Genomic DNA, 18616 nt, shown 5'->3' on the forward strand with positions numbered 1-18616 from the left:
GACTATTTTCTCTACTTTTATGTGCTATTGACATTTTCCGTCACTTTAAAGTTTTGTTTTGATGAGGAAAAGTATAGACAAGGAAAGAAGCTTTGCTCCTAAAAGCTATAGTACTTAGAGAGGATGGTTGAGGGTTCAGTACTTTTCAGTACCATTTTTTTTTTTTTTGTCAGTTGTGGGACTTGAACTTTGGGCCTGGGCACTGTTCCTGAGCTCTTTTTGCTCAAGGCTAGCACTCTACTACTTTGACCACGGCACTACTTCCTGTTTTCTGGTGGACAATAGGAGATAAGAGGACTAGCTAGAATTACAGACATGAGCCACCAGCTCCCGAACTTTTGATAGCATAGTATGTTTGCCGGAGAATGGAGGGTGGTGAGCATGAGGCCCAAAGCAGACATGGCGTGTGTACATGGTGGGGGGAGAGCTGAATATAAAGCTCAGAATATACATGTGAGAGTGTGTGTGTGTGTGTGTGTGTGTGTGTGTGTGTGTGTCCTTGTATAGCAAAGTGTTGGGAAGACTGTTCTAGAACATATACCCCCTATGCTAGAAGAGACTCTGGAGGGAGAAAACAACCCCACAAGTTGGTTGTCCCACAGAAGTACAGCATGCTGAGAGGTCTCCTACGACCCCCTGATTCTGATGAAACCCCCCTCCTCCATTGTAGCGAAGGCATAGATGATTGTTGCGAGGATTGTCTGTGGTCCAGGGTGAGACTGATGTTCAAAACACAGACAGGACTTTCTTTCTCTGTTTTATTTATTAACTTTTTTTTTTCCCTCTGTCTGAAATCCTGCAGTTAGTGTTTTGTCTGCTTTCTATCTAACAATCTGTGGAGAGTTGCATTTTTTTATTTGTTTTTTGTTTTTATTTTATTTGGCTTGAGAGAGAGAGAGAGAGAGAGAGAGAGAGAGAGAGAGAGAGAGAGAGAGAGAGAGAGAGAGAGAGAGAGAGAGAACAAAGAATCGTGTGTCTGCTGCAGTAGGCAGGAAACCCCAGTCCTGAGGGAATCCAGCCCGCCAGCCCTGTCCTGGAGTCAGACTCCAGCTCTCTGAATTCAATTTGACAGCTTGTCTGGGACACTTTCTAAGTAACCATTATCCTTCCTTTCTCTAAGTAAAAAGAACGGTTATTCCTTGCCGTGGTGTGCTGAGTGTACCGTGATAGCACACGTGTGGCCACAAGGTGGTGAGGACACGGCCTTTCTAAATGGTTGAAAACAGAGGGTTTTCTAAGACAAGTGCCTATAGCTTCTAGGACAATAAGGCAAAAGATTGTAAGCATTATCCTACTGCCTTAGAGGCAGGTCTGTCTCAGGAGAAGGGATTTCTCTCTCTCTCTCTCTCTCTCTCCCCTCTGTTTATTAGTTGTACATTTTCTTCCTCTGGGGAGTCCTTTAAAACATGTTAATGCACCTTCTATCTGGCAAATATCATGTAACCCTTTTACTAATTACAATAAAAAATGCAAAAAAAATAAAACATGTACACACACACACACACTTGTCTTCTCTGTCCTTGTGTTGATTAACTGATTAGTGATTCCGAATAAGAGTGTCAGTATGGAGGGAATGAAGAGGGGGTCCAGGTTAGGAATGAGGGACAATAGGCAACAACGAGGGGAGCTCACTAGAGTTCAAATGGGACTCTGCTCTGGCTGGGAGCAGCCATGCTTCATGGGCCCCGGGAGGGAGCATGTGTCTGTCACCCAGCATTCCAATGGGGTTTCTACTTGAAGAGCATCCAGATTCGCTACTGCAGGGTCCATAGAGGTCTAAATTCCTGAGTAGTCTAGATAGCCATGGAGTTCAAGGGTATGACAGTTTTGTCCTCAAGACAGTTGAGTTTGGAAGCCTTTAAAAGAGATGTTTTTGGGTCCGGGAATTTGGCCTAGATAGAATGCTTGCCTAGCATGCATGAAGACCTGGGTTCGATTCCTTGGTACCCATACATAGAAAGTGGTGCTGAGGCTCAAGTGGTAGAGCTCTAGCCTTGAGAAAGCCCAAGGACAGTGCTCAGGCCCTGAGCTCAAGGCCCATGTCCGGCCAAAAAAAAAAAAGAGAGAGATGTTTTTGGGGGTACTGAAACCAGGGTCCATGAATGTTAGCTAAGCACTTGAACCATGCACCTCAGCCCCATTTTTTTGTTTGTTTGTATTTTATTTTTGATATTAAAGTCTCGCAAACTTTGTCTGGACTGATCTCAAACATACAGTCATCCTGCTGTCACTTTTCTTCTCACAATAACAGTTTCTACTGTGTGCTAAGAACTTTTATATTCATGTCACATATGCACATTATAAACTGATATTATTATTATTCACACTTTCCATCTAAAAAGCCCAAACCACTTATCAGGTCAGAAGCAAGACAGAGCTTGTTACTGAGTTCCCTACCCTAGCCAGACTTGCCTTTCTCTAATTTATCCACCATGTTGACCTATTTTTTTTCCAGGTAGCTGATGTTGGTTAATTGGCAGGCAGACTCCCTGGGTCATGCCTATAATCTCAGCAACTCAGGAGGTAAAGATTAAGAGGATCTGGGTTTGCAGGCTGCCTAGGCAAAAGGTTTTGAGAGACCCTATCCCAACCAGTAAGTTGGACATGGCACTTGTTAGCCCATCTATGAAGGAAGGGTCTAAAAGAAAACCATCATAATTCAGGATACTTTGGGCATAAATTGGAGACCTACACACAAATTAAAGCAAAAAGAGCTGAAGGTATGACTTAAGTAGCAGACCTGCTCTTCTGCCCACTTCTTTTTTAAGAAAGCATAAGGTCTTGAGTTCAAACCTCAGAACTAACAAGGAAAATAAAAAGTTGCCAGGCACTGGTGGCTCACCCCTATATTCCTAGCTACTCAGGAGGCTGCAATTGGAGGATCAAGGTTTGAAGCCAGTCCAGGCTCCAATAAATTACTCAGAAAAAAAAAACCAAAAAACAAAAATAGCACTATGGCTCAAGTGCTACCTTTGAGCACAGAGGCTCAAGGACAAGGTCCAGCTCCTGAGTTCAAGCTCCAACACTGACAACAAAAGTGTAAATATTTAAAATTAACAAAAATTTAAAAGTTATTTCTGTTAGGTTAACAAATTGCTGTTGTGGTCTAAAGAGCTAAGAGCCTCATTCAACACATTCAGTTTTCTTAAGAAGCGTATTAGGTTGTCTCCCAGATTTTTTAAAACGATTTTGCTTCATAATTTACACATTTCACCTATCCCTTGTGTTTAATGCTACATTTAAGAGGAAGACCAAAGAGGAAAGACAAAAGGATTGGAAAGGAAGTGCCATGTCAAGTAACACTCTACCCAACAGTATTGCAACCAATGAAGTTTGAAAATGAGGGCAGGAGGTGGATAAGTAGTCACTAAATCAAGTAGTAAAGATGCCCCCAGATTACAGATAAGCAATACCTGAGTCATATCTTAGTGACTCTTGTCAGGATGCTCCTGCCATCTTGCCTAAACTTGCTTCCGTCATAAATCAGTGATTCAGAAAAGGTGAAGGGCAGGCAGGAAGTTGCTCTGTGCTCATAGCGAAGCATTTTCCATTGCTCTGGAGATGCCATCCCTTCTGAACGCTCCCTAGTCCATCACGTACTGAAAAAGGCCCACAACATTTTCTCTCCATCAACACCCTCTCCGCCCTTTACAGGGCATGCTTCTCTCACCTTTGTAGCAGAAGACTTGGGGAGATGTTGCCCTTTGGAGGCTATGACTTTCATCTTTTTTTTTTCTTGTTAGTCTTAGGGCTTGAACTCAGAGCCTGGGTGCTGTCTCTGAACTCTTTTTCTCAAGGGCAGGGCTCTACCACTTGAGCCACAGCACCAGATCTGGCTGCCTAGTGCTGATAAGAGTTTCACAGATTTTCCTGCCCGGGCTGGTTTAGAGCCATGAGACTCAGATCTATAGGTATGAGCCATCTGCAGCTCCAGACTGCTTTCATCCTTATGATCATCACAACTGCACTTAGATGTTTTCCTGTGAAACAAAAGACTCCCCAGGCACCTATTTGCACTACTATGTTGGTGACCAGGAATGCAAGTACCTTGATCCTGTCTTTCATTTTAAGCAAGAAAAGCGATGCTGTGTTGGCCTGAAGGTAAATGAGAGAAAGGTGTGAAACTGTAGGAAAGGTATTCTGGGTAATTTGGCTAACTGAGCAGCTTTATAAACAGACTCAGCCCCAGGACTCCCAGATAGAGATCCTTCCCTGCTGATTGAGCAGTGGCAGTTCCCTCAAACCAAATGAGCCTCTTGGTCTGTGGGTTCTAATTCATCTCTAGAATCTGGGTTATTACCATTTCAGCCTGGTGCCATCTCATAAGTTTCACTTTGACTTGCACATCCATCCCACTCAGATGCCAAAGCCAAGGCTCAAAAGAAAGTCTGTCTGGGCTAAGATAGTGCCATCACCAGTGGTTGGGATCTTGGTTCATAATGGAAACTTATGAACAACCTTATGGCTGTTTTGAAGAGCAGGTTCCCAAAATCATTGTAAAAGCATGTGCTCTCAGGGTTGCTGATGACCTAGTAATGGCCAGGCCACATCTACACAGAATATACCAAGTGTATTTGTTGGGCCTAATGCCCTGGTTTAGAAAACCCACAGCACTGAGGTTGTTGAGGGCAGTGGTGGGTGGAAAGTACAATGGGCCTTTTGTGTTCCTGGTTCCCGCCTCTACCGTCAACCAGCCACTGACTTGAACACTTGGGGGGAAAAGTGCACCAGTACTGAACTCATACAGACTTTTTCCTTGTAATTCTTTAAATAAGTGTAAGTAATCTAGGGAAGATCTAAAATGCATGGCAGTGTGTGTATGTTCTATTAAAGAAAATGTCCACCCTTTTTTGCAAGGGAATGGAACATCTGTAGATTTGGTGTCTCTCAGAGGTCCTAGATCCAATCCTTATAAAAATTGTTTTTGTTGGGGCTGGGAGTTCAGCCTAGTGGTAGAGTGCTTGCCTAGCTTGCACAAAGACCCGGGTTCAATTCCTCCATAGCACATACATAGAAAAAAAGCCGGAAGTGGTGCTGTGGCTCAAGTAGTAGGGCTCTAGCCTTGAGAAAGCCCAAGGACAATGCCCAGGCCCTGAGTTCAAGGCCCAGGACTGGCAAAAAAAAATGTTTTTGTTTAGTTTCATGCTTATAAAGCATTTTTTTTGCCAGTCCTGGGGCTTGAACACAGGGTGTCTGGGTGCTATCCTCAAGACTCTTTGTGCTTAAGGCTAGCACTCTACCTCTTGAGCCGCAGCACCACTCTTGGCTTTTCTGGGTGGTATATTGGTGATAAGAATCTATGGACTTCACTGCCTGGACTGGCTTCAAACCTCAATCTTCAGATCTCAGCCTCCTGAGTAGCCAAGATTATGGGTTTGAGAATCGGTGTCTAGCATTGGCATTATAAACCAAATTTATCTCCCTTTTCCTTTTCCCTATCCATCCTCTCTGTCTCTCTCTCTCTCTCTCCCTCCTTGCCTTTTCTCTCTCTCACTGTCAAACACTCTCTTCTCTCTGCAGAGAAATTGTCTTTAGTGAAGACAGCAACAAGATATATGTAGAATCATTCATTATTCCAGACAAAACTAGATATAGTAAGTTCTTCTCTTCAGAAAACCCACAATTAAGGCAACAAATGGTTTGTTTCACCTGAAAAATGCCCTATCGGAGGAGATAAAGTTTTCAGAGAAGTAACACAGAGGCCTGGACACTCATGTGAACTGGCTGGTCTTGGGACTCCACAAGCCCCCCCCATCCATAGCAATCAAGATGCTTCATGTGTCTTTCTCATGACATTTTAATTCTTGTCAAGTGTAAGGAGAAAATGATGGTTCTGAGAGCAACAATCACTTCACCTGTCAGAACCTAGTTCACTCTTGAAAGCCCAAATCAATCGCACCCACCTGGAAGTATTTTTTTCCTCCCTTTTACAGGCTACAATCTCTCTACACTCTCCTTCTGCCCCTGGCCCATATCCATAAGCTATTTATGGACCTAATTACAGATTACCTGGAAGTCTTTCATTGTAAGTTTTCTCCTGTATCCTTTTTGTCCCCCTCATGCTGTGAATATTCAGTAAATATCATGGATGGTTGATGGATTCACTGGAAAGGAAAATATAGTCTTTTGTCAATTGAATTAAGTATTTACTCAGTCCTGCTTCATTAAAGAAAGAACCAGAAGAAATTAGCTTTGGTTAGCCCAAGAAAGATTATCTTCCTCTCCCATGAATGAAACTCTGAAAAAGAATAGTAGCTAAAATTCCGTGAGAGATGCCGTAAGAGTACATAGAGGGTTTTAACATGAATAATCTTATTCTGCAGAAATCCTCACGAGGATTACATGTACAATTTGCTTTTATAAACTCTTCAACTTACAATCGGTCTATTCGGTCTATTCTTAGGCGGAGGAGAGGGTAAGAAGCTAAGCTAACTGAGGTTCAGAGACTCTAAGTCTTTTGCCTAAATTCACTCAGCATTAGTACTCATTAAGACTGGAGATTGACTGTGGATTTGTGACCTCCAACCCATACTTCTTTTGCTTTGCAAGGAGCCATTGCTCCATCTGCAGAAATGATAGAACTGTTTCCCATAAAGATCTCTAAGAGCCCTTAATAGCACTATAAACAGTCCTGTGCTTGCTTAGAGCTTGCCATTCTTTAAAAAAAAATGAAAAATACTCTCGATAGAAATTTGAAAAAATCTTTGAGCCTGAATGTCTTTGGCCTGCTTGCAAAATAATTATCTGTTCTCCCCAATATCCTAGAGAAATTCAGAAAAAGGCAGTTTTGATGCTCTGAGTCATATTTTCAATTTCTATTAAAATTCCTACAAGGCCACATGTTCTGTCTCTCAGGCTTTGGGACTCAGCCTATGTTAATTTGCATGTCTGGTTTAGATCTTGTCTGAGGTCCTTTACTGTCTGAAAACAAGAACCTCCCATCCTGTGATATGCTAACGAAGACCATACTTCACCTACCAAGCACTGATGATTCTTTTTCTCTTAACTCCTATGCTGCTATCTAGTAGTCAGATTCAGGGTGTGGGACGTGATGCAGCATGGCAGGCCTCAAAGACAAGATCCTATAGGATAAGTTCACCTGTGTCTCCCCTCCCCCAGCAACCTTGCCTTTTCCTGCAAGCTACTCCAGTCATTGGTCAAAGGCAAATCCTAGGAAGTGTTAGGATTTTAAGTTTCCTGAGTTGAACAGGAACTCATCCTCATTCTAAATATGAAAAAATGGGTGACTGTCTCCTTGGAGGCGCTCTCACCTTCACTGTTGTTCTTAGATAAATGTCATGTAGCTACTAGCTGCTGACTCACACCTGTAATCCTAGCTACTCAGGAGGCTGAGCTCTGAAACCAGCCAGAACAGAAAAGTCCACGAGATTCCTATCCCTAATAAATCAGCAAAAAATATCCCCAAACAAACAAACAAACAAATGAAAAACAGGAGTAGGGCACCAGCCTTGTGCTTGTACAAGGCCCTGAGTTTAAGCCCCCAGTACTGGTATACACACACACACACACACACACACACACACACACACACACACTACTGTCCAGCTATTCCCCAACATAAAATGATTTCCACCAGTCAAATAACTAATAAAAAGGAATTGACCTTCCTGAAAGACTAAGATCAATACAGGGCAATCTACATGCAGAAAGAATCATACTAGAAAGCCGAACTAGATGGCGGTGGTAAATATAAGGCAACTGTCCAATGAGCTGTGATGGACAGACCTCTGAAAGGAAAGAATGCAAAAGACAGAGACAAGATGGCTCCTGTATGGTCAAGGAAAGAAGGACAGAGTGGGCTGTGCACAGGGCAGAGGGGACTGAGCCACAGACTGCCTCTCGTGACTCCTCAAGCCAGGCTGAGTTAGCATAGTTTCTTTTCCAAGCTGGCATCCTCTTAAATCTGAGGTCCATCTGCCTGAAGAAGTATGTAGTTGTGCAAATGTGGCCTAGGACAATGAGAAGTTTGGCAAACACTCCACTCATCTAGTCAACACGAATTGCTTTTTCCACAAGACTGCTCCCCCCAACCCCACAAAAAACATCCCATTTTGAGGCCTTCTTAAAATGAAGTCATTTAGAGATCTGTGCCATTTGGACACAAAAGTACAAAAGGACAAGGTCAAAGAAAAGACCCAGCCTCAGTGGATCTCCTTGCACAATGGCGGCAAGGCTATGCCTAGCCCGCACACCACACTACTTACCTTGCCAAATCGTTCACAGTTAAAAGACATCCATTTCTTTCAAGCATTTTGCTCATACATCTATCCCCCCCACTGTACATAGAATGTCTTAAACACTACCTTCTTTGTGCTCCACACGGCAGGGCTGGCTCTAAAACTCAGGGGTTGTTTAGATTCAAGGCCAACGGATCTCTGAGCAAAGGAAATGTGATCCAGCATACTTTCTCTTTTCTTTCTTTCTTTCTTTCTTTCTTTCTTTCTTTCTTTCTTTCTCTTTCTTTCTTTCTTCCCTCCTTCCTTCCTTCTTTCCTTCTTTCCTTTCTTCCCTCTTTCCTTCTCTTTCTCCTTTCTTTCTTCCTTGCCAGTCATGGGGCTTAAACTCAGGGCCTGAGCACTGTCCTTGGACTTTTCTCAAGGCTAGTGCTCTACCACTAGAGGCATAGCACCACTTCCAGCTTTTTTCTATCTATGTGGTACTGAGGAATCGAACCTGGGTCTTCATGCATGCTAGGCAAGCAGTCTACCATGAGGTCAAACTCCCAGCCTGCCTGCCTGCCTGTCTGTCTGCCTACCTTTCTTTCTTTCTTTCTTTCTTTCTTTCTTTCTTTCTTTCTTTCTTTCTTTCTTTCTTTCTTTCTTTCTTTCTTTCCTCATTCTTCTGTAAATTCCAAGCTTAGGCAGAATCTCTCCTTGGGTCCCTCCCTTCTCTTCTTGAGTATCAGGGGAAGCCAAGATCCTCTTTACTCTTTGAGACACAAGATGCCATCGAAGGGAATCACAGGTGACTTCTAAAAGAATGGATTAAAATGAACAGAAAACTCAACAACCTCAGCAACATCTCAGGGCAGGGACACATGGAGGAAATGTTTGGGGGGTTTGGGTGCCAACAGGTTTCCCTCGTCTTCCCCATCTTCTTGGCCACATTTCTCATGCCAGAATAATCCATGTCTTCCTTTGGAAAAGAGACATGCTTTCTTCACATTTGATCATCACTAGCCTGAGGCATGGAATAGATCTGACCTTTTTTCTAAGACCTTTGGGCTGCTCTTGCCTTATTTTCCTTCCCAAGGTCTTTGCAGATGAGCTTTGTAATGTTATCACCAGAACAAATATTGCAGAGGTGACAGCAAAATGTTACAGACCACATGGATAGTCTGTACATTTTGTACTTTTATTTCATTATCTTTTGTGTGTGTGTGTGCTGATCCTACGGCTTGAACTCAGGGCTTGGGCACTATCTATGGACTTCATTTGCTCCAGGCCACTTGAACCACAGCTCCACTTCCAGATTTTTTCTGTGATTAATTAGCGGTAAAAGTGGACGTTTCTACCAGGGTTGCCTTTGAACCCCTATCCTCAGATCTCAGACTCCTGAGTTGCTAAGATTATACATATGAGCCACCCACACACCCATCACATGTACATTTTAAAACTGTCCTTTATCACATGCTAATATGATCCTCCTGGCACTGAGTGAAGCATTTGTGATGCATACTTTTTGGAGAAGCAAATGCTGAGGTTCAAAGATAATAACAAACACCCACATCAGAGACCAGGAGTGTGGCCTAGTGGTAGAGTGCTTGCCTAGCATGCACAAAGCCCTGACTTGGATTCCTTGGTACCACATACACAGAAAAAAGGTGGGGCCGTGGCTCAAGTAGTGAGTGCCAGCTTTGAGAAAGCTCAAGGACAGTGCCCAGTCTCTGAGTTCAAGCCCCAGGACTGGCATTTTTTTTTTTAAAGGCCAACATCATGCAGTTGAATAGCAGGAGAGCAAAGTGATTCCAGGGTAATTTCAAGACCACCCGTGAGAAGGGACAGCTCCAGGTTGGATTCAGAACTACCCATCCTTCCTTTGCTTCTGGGCCAGATGCCTTTGTCCTTTGTTCTGGAGCTGGTAATAGAAGGACATATGAGGAGTCAGACAAAAGAACATCAAGTATGGCATAGCAGTCAGTGGAGTTAAGAACAGAGGATGGTGGAAACCATGGTATAGAAAAAGTTGGTTCTGAGCCAGGTGCCAGAAGCTTATGCTTGTAATTCTAGCTACTCATGAGGCTGACATTAGAGGATCAGAGTTCAAAGCTAGCAAGGGCAGGTTAGTCCATGAGACTCTCTCATCTCCAATTAAACACAAAAAAGTCAGATGTAGAGGTATGACTCAAGTGGTATAGCACTAAACCTGAGAGAAAAAAAAGACCTAAGAAACAATTCCCAGGACCTAAGTTCAAGCCCAGTACAGGACACAAGGCCGAAACACAGCATGGGTGACAGATAGCAGATAGCTGAGCCCTCTGAGTTAGTATCCAGGAAAGCTTTCTCCTCTTCAGAGACAGCTTATTGGAAATGCAGGCTGTCAGAGAGAGAAGGGCTTTGTAGACTCTTGTCAGGTTGCCTAATGACAAAGAACATTGCTTGTCTGAATGTTGTTTCTTTTTCACTATTAGCCTGGGTAGTGAATTTCTCCTGGTAGGCTCAGACTTTTTCTTAAGGATTAAAAGCCTTGGATTCTGAGACACTGGTCATTTGCATACTCTCATTCTCTCAGGATAGCTTGTAAGGTCCATGCCCTGCTCTAAAAACAAAGGCCTTGCCCACTTGTCTGCCAGAAAGTCTACGTTTGGCACTGGACCTTCCAAGCTAAATAGGCCTGGGAGCTCCCAGCCTGTGCCACAGAAAGTAGATTCAATGAGAGGTTGTAGTAATAATGCATTATTTTTTGCCAATCTGGGGCTAGAACTCAGGGCCTGGGCACTGTCCCTGGGCTTTCTCAAGGCTAGCACTCTACCACTTGGACCACAGCACCATTTCCAACTTTTTTCTGTGCATGTGGTACCAAGGAATCGAACCCAGGGCTTTGTGCATTTTAGGCAAGCACTCTACCACTAGGCCACACTCCTGGCCCTGAAATAATGCATTTTTATCCATCAAGTGATGGAGAGAGAACAAGATGTTTGGTCACAGGGATGGAAGAGAAAGGCTTTGTGATCACATCACTGTGATTTTTCCCTGCCCATTGGGTGGAGAGATGGAGTCCTGACAGGGCAGAGAGCCGCTTCCTGTCTGGCCTTCAAACTAACTGTAGGCATGGAGGTAGGCAAACATCTTTCCTGAGTCATTTGGCCCTATTTCTAAAATCAGCTTTAAAAAGTTCACACAGAAAAGGAGTTACCACTAGCTTGTATGTGCCAGGGTCATGGTCAGCAAAAGCTTTCTCCTTCCAGTAGGGACCTAAAAGGAATGGGGGGGAAAACTCTCCAAGCTCATATTTCTCTGCCCCAGGAGGCTCTCCTGGAATCTAAAAGGCCATTGAGTGTCAAATTCAGCCACACTGAGCATGGCATAATGGAGAAACTGTTCAGGCCGGTGTACATAGGGGAAGCTGAACTATCCACAATGGCTGGCAAAGTCTCGTTGCTCCAGCACGAGATTCAGGTCTCTTTGCTTTGGCAAAAACTGACCTCAGGACTGCCTGAAACCAGAAACCCCAAGCAAAGTCTTTTAGTGGCTCCTCTGCAAAGCAACTACAATAGGATTTGTCATCTTGGTATTCTGTAAAGCCAGGGGTGTCAGCCTTCTTTAGCACGGAAAGCAAGTTTGTCAGAATCAGGGCATGATTTCTGCTGATAAAGCCGGTCTGGGTCTGTCTGCCTCCACAGGGAAACCATGAGATTGTCAAATCTTGGGCTGGCCGGAATGGGCATATTTTTTGTAAACTGTGTTTGGCTATTGCCTCCAGTTTGCCTTCTGGGAAGTCACTTCTGGAATGCAGACTTCATCCATTGCATCTGAAGCTATCTCAGTGCTCACCTGGCTGCTTACTGCTGGCTGGCCACATTGAAAAGCCCCAGAGATTAGCAGCCCATTTAAGGAGCTGCACAACCAGCCAGTTCCAGGCTCCAGAGGAACGGTTGGTGCAGGAACGCAGGCTGCTGGCCTAAGTCTTTGATCTGGTTTTGCTATGTTAGTTGTACTTATAATTCTGTTTGTGTTTCTGGTACCAGAGCTGTGCACCCTACCAAATTGTTATCCATGTGACATTTAGTAAGACGAAAGCATAAATCCACATTGCAGAGATGACATTAGGATATTTAACTGTGAGACTGATGTTGATAAATACTTCATTGGGGGGAAATCTGCCCTTCTGTGAGCATCATAGATTGTGATTAAAGAGGGACAGCTGTAACATACAAATTATTATGACTTCAGGAGATTGCCTTCATACCTATTTACCATTGCTGTTGTCTGAATGCCATTGTGTGGGATGGGACTGTATATCAAATAAAACACAGGCTACTCCAGCCTGTCACTTCTCTGTAAGGACACTCTGTTAGCCCCTGCCTCAAAATAGGTGGATGGTTTTCCCTATGCTTAGTGGGGTTTCAGGGGTGATTGTGGCCCCCTTTTCCTAGTACACTACATAGATGCATATCACCTGAAAAAATAGGGAAAAGTCAGGCCAGGAGCTTGGGATTCCTTTCAGCTAGTGAATCATAAAAGAATTGTGTGTAATGAGCAAGAAGGTCAGCCCAGTTCACTCATCCATTCACCCAATATATTCAACAAATGTGCTGGACACAGTGTCTCTAGACACAGCAAGGCTTCCTGACCTTATAGGCCTGACACGCAAGCAGGTGGCAAGTGCCAACCACAAAAAAAAGGGAATTAGGCTAGAGGTACCAATAGCTCATGGCTCACACCTATAATCCTAGCTACTCAGGAGGCTGAAACTAGAAGACTGACTTCAGAGCCAACCCTAGAGAGAAAAATCCACAAGATTCTAGCTCCAATTAATTAGCAAAAAAAAAGAGAGAGAGAGAGCCAGACATGGCGAGTGTGGCTTCAAGTTTTAGAATGCCAGCTCTGAGGCAAGCAAGCCAAGTAAAGGTGAGTACAAGGCTCTGAGTTCAAACTCCAACAACTATACATACATATGCACACCCCACCTCCACCACCACACCAGCAAAAGAGAGAGAGAGAGAGAGAGAGAGAGAGAGAGAGAGAGAGAGAGAGAGAGAGAGAGAAACCCAGCAACCATATATTAGCAAATGAGTGGAAAACTAGAAGCAGAGCAGCCTAAAGATAAAAAGATAAAGAGGACAGAGGGAAGAGGAGAAACAATGGATGTATGTGTTGGCAGCAAGTGTGGGCTACATGATAATGGTGCATCTCCTAATCCTGATTGTTCACCTATACTGAGGCCTGGCCTAGGGCTGACTGCTTGCTTGGATTTCTCATGTCAGCTGCAAGCCCAGCTTTTTGGGAATTGCTGCAAAAATACGAACTCTCATTTTAGTCTCACACAGAGGACAAGGCCCTACAAATTCTAGGATGTAGAGGACATTGGTTAAGCTCTGGAGAAAATAGCCTCAGGGTGTTCTTCCTAGAGTTGGGTCTCTGTGGTAGGATTTTTCCCTGAAAACCATGAGGAATGCAAAGACCAATGGAGTATGGGCCTGTGCTCCTTGTTCTCTGTCTCTTCTTTATTGTGCCACTTGGCTGGAGACATAGGTGATCACAAAGTCACTGGCTGTTTATTGCTCTATTAACTTCCACAGCGGGACCATGGTACATAAAGGCTGACTGCAGGGCAGTCTCTGTTTCTGTCACCTTGTTTATCACCTGTGGAATGACTGTATGGTTGATTGGGCTTGAAAGAATACCACTTGTGAGACTCTGTTCTCCTCCTCAGGCCAACGAGGCCACAAGAAAACTCCTCTGTGTTAAAAAAAAAATGTCATGCATGATGTTTTCCACTTAGAGCTACAGAAAAAGTCAGTGATTGCCCAACCTCTGTAAGAGAGAGGGATTCCATTCTCTTTTCTGGGAATTCTGTATATCTGTTCTGTCCCTGGAGCTAGAATATCAGATCAGTAGAAATAATACATAATAAGTCAAAAGCAGACTGGGCAAAGTGGCATATTCCTATCATCTCTGGGAGGCAAAAGCAGAAGGACCTAGATTTTGAGAATAGCCTGGACAAAGTAAGCATGAGACTCTATCTAGACAATAAAATGAAAGGCCTAGCAGCTCAAGTAGTAGAAAGATTGTCCTGCAAGCCTAAGGCCTTGAGTGCAGTGGCTACTGGTCATAATCTGGGCTTCTGAAGCCATGATCCTTCGGAGTGGCTAGCATATGGCTTTCAGTAGACTCATGATTAAGTGACAAAAGTGATTCTGGAGTATTGGAGATGGATTGCATCTGTGCAGCTCATTCGAAGTCAAGAATCAAGATGGCCTTCAAAGATCACACATCCACTGCTTCCTGGCACTTAGTGACTTCCCTTTTTGTTCTAGCTTGTCACTTTCAATTCTGCTTTTCTGTTCTGTTCATCTCCTTTTCCCCACCAGGCCCCCCAGGCATCGTGCATACCACCTGGAGTAGAGGCCTCACATTGCTCTTACTTAGGCCCGCTGCATACCCCGCACCCCCACTGACCTCCACTGCTGCAGTCACCAAGAACAGCAAGTTTGCTTAACTCCAGTCAACTCCTGTCAACCCTCAGGCCTCCAGAGAGCCTCTCCCCATCACTGTACCTCCAACTTCTCCATCTTTCAACCCTAGTATCTACTGACATCTCTGTCTGCCATGCTTGGCCCATGACTGCATTTTTCTTAGACTCTTAGAGTGTATCTAAATCTGAGGACAGGAAACTTGGCTCATACTATTGCATCTCTACTCTGTGGCAAAACACAGAATACATGCAGAAATTGGTCCCTCATAAGTGATTAGAGGCCAACGTAGCAACCTTCTCTGGCCCAAAGAAACACTTCCGATGACTCCCACCCTCCCTTTTTCTTCTTCTCCTTCTACTCTCAGCGCTGATTTCTGCAGATTCTTTCACCAGAATGTCTCAGGAGCCTTCAGTCCCTCTCGAAATTCCTAATCCATTGGCTCAGTTGGCTTATTTGGTTTTGTAGCAAGAAGGACCTGGATAGGGTTGGGAGATAGAAGGTCAAGATGTATTGTACTCACAAACTGATACGCTGAATTGAAACCCCTTTGTACAACTACCTGAGACAATTTAAAAATTAAAAAAGAATCTAGTTTCAAGAGGCAATGTGAATGAAAGGGGGAAACAAAAAGAGATGACTTAAAGCAGTACAGTTTTGTATCTTTGTCTCTTTACCAGCCTTTCTCCCTATCCCCATTCCCCTTGCTTTCTGCTTTGCTTTTCATGCCAACTGGTAAAGACTGTAATTTAAAAGCTGAACTGGCTTTTCCAGAGCCACGAGGAATTTGCATCTGCACGTGGATATTTGTTTTCCACAAGAAAATTGTCCCTTTCTTTTGGTTCTTCTTAGCCAGTAACCATAAGAGTCAGGCAATGTGGATCCATCTGTCCATCCATCATCCCAGATCTTATTCTAATTTGTTTGAGAGGCTCTGAAAGGGTGGAAAGGAATGGTTTATGTTTCACCATGTCAAGCTGTTGTTTGATGAGGTTTGTGCCCCATTTGTTCAGATTATTTTTATGGTTTCTTTGTTGTTCAGGGAAAAACTTTGAAAGTCATAATTCTGTATCCTTAAGCCCTTCTGCTATTCTTGCTCTATGTCATAACGGGACTCGCACCACAAGAGAGGAAATGAAGGACATTTCCAGCCAGTTGTTAAGCAATTTCTGAGTATGGTTGTGGAGGCAGATGGATGGATTCTTTCAAAAAAGCCTAGAGACCAGTGAAGTTCAGATTCCATCGAGCAGTCTCCAAGAAAATTTAGTCTCTAAGTCCTCCCAGATGGGCCATTTCTTGATCCAGCCTCTTCTCAGCCACATCTCTGGCTTTCTCCCTTACACTGAGGTTATCAGGCTTTGCCCCCCCCCCCCCCCGCCCTCCACCAATATAAAAGTCTTCAAGTTCTAAGACAGCCTGGAATGTGCTCACCACTGTGAGCAACATCTCAGTGAACTGTGACAGGAGGCTAGAGTTGACCTCCAAGAAACATCAAGAGTGTGGGCTTTGAGATAGATTTCCCATGGGACCTTGCGTCTGGACACCCCATCTCTCCAGAGCCGCTTGAGGACATAGCTAGTCAGCTATGGATGTTTTTTTTTTCTTTTTAATTCTGTTTTTGATGAGTTCTATAAGGTAATTTGCATATATCCTACCCCTTGATCATTAGCTTGCCTAAGGTAGATAATGCATGAAATATTTGATATGCATATCCAAGGCAGTTAGGGGTCAGATAAGTCTTCTAAGTCATCTAAGATGGCATAACATATCACAAGTCTAAGATCTGAGTCCATCTTCAATGTAAACACAAGATCTTCCCAGTACTTCAGACAAAACTGAAACCTTCCCCAATTTAGTGTTGTCTTTTCCACCCCCGCCCCCTGACCCCTAATACCACAGGAGTACACTTTAGAAATTTAGAGATGCTTAAAAAGTCATTGCTGCTGTGGGAAGTTTGGCCTTAATGGTAGAATGCTTGTCTAGCATGCACAATGCCCTGGGTTCGATTCCTCAGTGAAAAAAAGCAGGAAGTAGTGCTGTGGCTCAAGTGGTAGAGTGCTGGCCTTGAGGAAAGCCCATGGATGGTGCTCAAGCCCTGAGTTCAAGCAACAACAAAAAAAGGGACTGGCAACCAAAAAAAAGTCATTGCTGAATGAGTGTGTATCTCTTCTGATAACCTTCCTAGAAAACAGTCAAAGCTAATGGTTCCTATTTGTTCTTTTTCATTAGACCCTTCTTATGACTCAGTCAGGAGAGGAGGATGGGGTAATAACATGAATTCTGGCCTCAACAAAAGTAAGTAAATGTCATATCATTCCTTGCGAGGACATTTTTCTGAGGACAGGGTGGAAACCGGGTCATGAGATAAAGAACAAAAAGCAAACATTTGTTTCTATGCTTTTCTGAGCACATGTCAAAATTCATTCTCAGGGTCTAGAGACATAGAGATGTGTGGTTCCTATACACAAGGTTCCAGGTTCAATCTCTAGCACTATAGTTGTTTTCAATTTAGGGCCTGCTTCTTTTGTGAAAGATGGCGTGGGATTAGACCTTTGAAATTTGCTTTGCTATACTTGCTTCTAGGATTTTTACTTTTGAAGGGGTCTTGGGACATACTCTCATATAAATAAAAGATGACTGGATCTGAATTTCTATTAAGGTTCATAAAAGATTATCAACCTTGATGACAGGTACTCAGGTGACACCCCTGTCTCCACTAGATGAGAAACAAAATGGAAGATAGCCTGACAGAGAAAGGGTAGGGGATGTCATGATGATAGTTAAAAGTTTACCCAATATGGGAATAAGGAAAGAAAATGGCTCATGAATTCTGGGACCAAGATGTGTCTATCTTGCTTTCTCTAGGAAGTAAAAGAGCAAGTGGATAAAGGCAGGTGAATGATATTATTAAAAAAGAGAGGGAGACTGGGATTATAAACGAACTTCCAGGCAGTAACCAAGATCCATTTCTGTTTTGTGTGTTCGCTGTGGACTCTGCACACAGCCCTTCACTGTATGGAAACACACACAATCATGAACCAGGCATAGAATAGTCCTTTCAGAAGGAGAAGGAAATGGTTGTACATACATGACTCTGTTCACCTGGGAATTATCAAGGAAGTGTATGGATCTGCTATCACTTAAGTTAGATCTGGATGGAGAGGCATTATTTGAACCTATAGAGGTGAAAGACATTCTCTGCAGTCAAGCTGTGGGCCAAGGAAGACCTTGTTAGCATGTCAGACAGTCAGGGAGGAGCCCTGGTTCCTGGAGTTTAGAACATACATGGAAAAGAGCCTGGAGAGGTAAAAACAGGATTGATAGTGGCATGGTGCTATGAAGCTAGATGTTGATTCTTCAGGCAACAGGGCAGATTCCAGGTGTCTAGACAGGAATATGAATGAGAGGTCAGTGGGAAGAGAGACGTCTGTGCATGCCAGACAGCCAAAGCCTCAGCTCCTGCAAGAAGCAGTAGAGCTTCATATGAAGAAGCCATGGTGGGAACAAAGAGGGGTGTGTGTGTGTGTGTGTGTGTGTGTGTGTGTGTGTGTGTGTGTGTGTGTGTGTGTGTGACAGAGAGAGAGAGCAGACAGAGAGACAATCAGAGAGACAGAACGAGGGAGAGAGAGAGAGAGAGAGAGAGAGAGAGAGAGAGAGAGAGAGAGAGAGAGAGAGAGAGAGAGAGAGAGAGAATTCTGAAAAAAAAGAGAGCACAAAAAAGAGATATTCCAGGGAGAACATATGAAACATGGAATCACATGCAGCAGATGAGCTTTGCACAAATGTTGCCTTCTCGTTAAAGACTTCTCAAACAAACTTCATTGCCACAGTACCAGAGACATGCTAGATTACTAGCTTTATTTTATTTTATTTTGGCGGCAGGTGTGGGGGGGGGGCAGTCCCGGAGCTTGAACTCAGGGCCTGAGCATTGTCCTTGGGTTTTCTCAAGGCAAGAGTTCT

The 18616-nt window shown here is 43.7% G+C and overlaps 1 protein-coding gene across 1 annotated transcript in view; it reads left to right on the forward strand.

Moving 5' to 3' along the window:
* The window catches only part of Fli1 (Fli-1 proto-oncogene, ETS transcription factor), a 122063-nt gene that overhangs the window by 99155 nt on the left and 4292 nt on the right, over positions 1–18616 (forward strand). Inside the window, exon 6 of the mRNA XM_090319703.1 lies at positions 16886–16951. Coding sequence (XP_090175829.1) covers positions 16886–16951 — 66 coding nt within the window. The remainder of the gene's footprint in view (positions 1–16885; positions 16952–18616) is intronic.

The sequence above is a fragment of the Megascapheus bottae genome, chromosome 27 (genome assembly GCF_031878675.1).
Source record: "Megascapheus bottae isolate mThoBot1 chromosome 27, mThoBot2.hap1, whole genome shotgun sequence".
Lineage (NCBI taxonomy): Eukaryota > Metazoa > Chordata > Mammalia > Rodentia > Geomyidae > Megascapheus > Megascapheus bottae.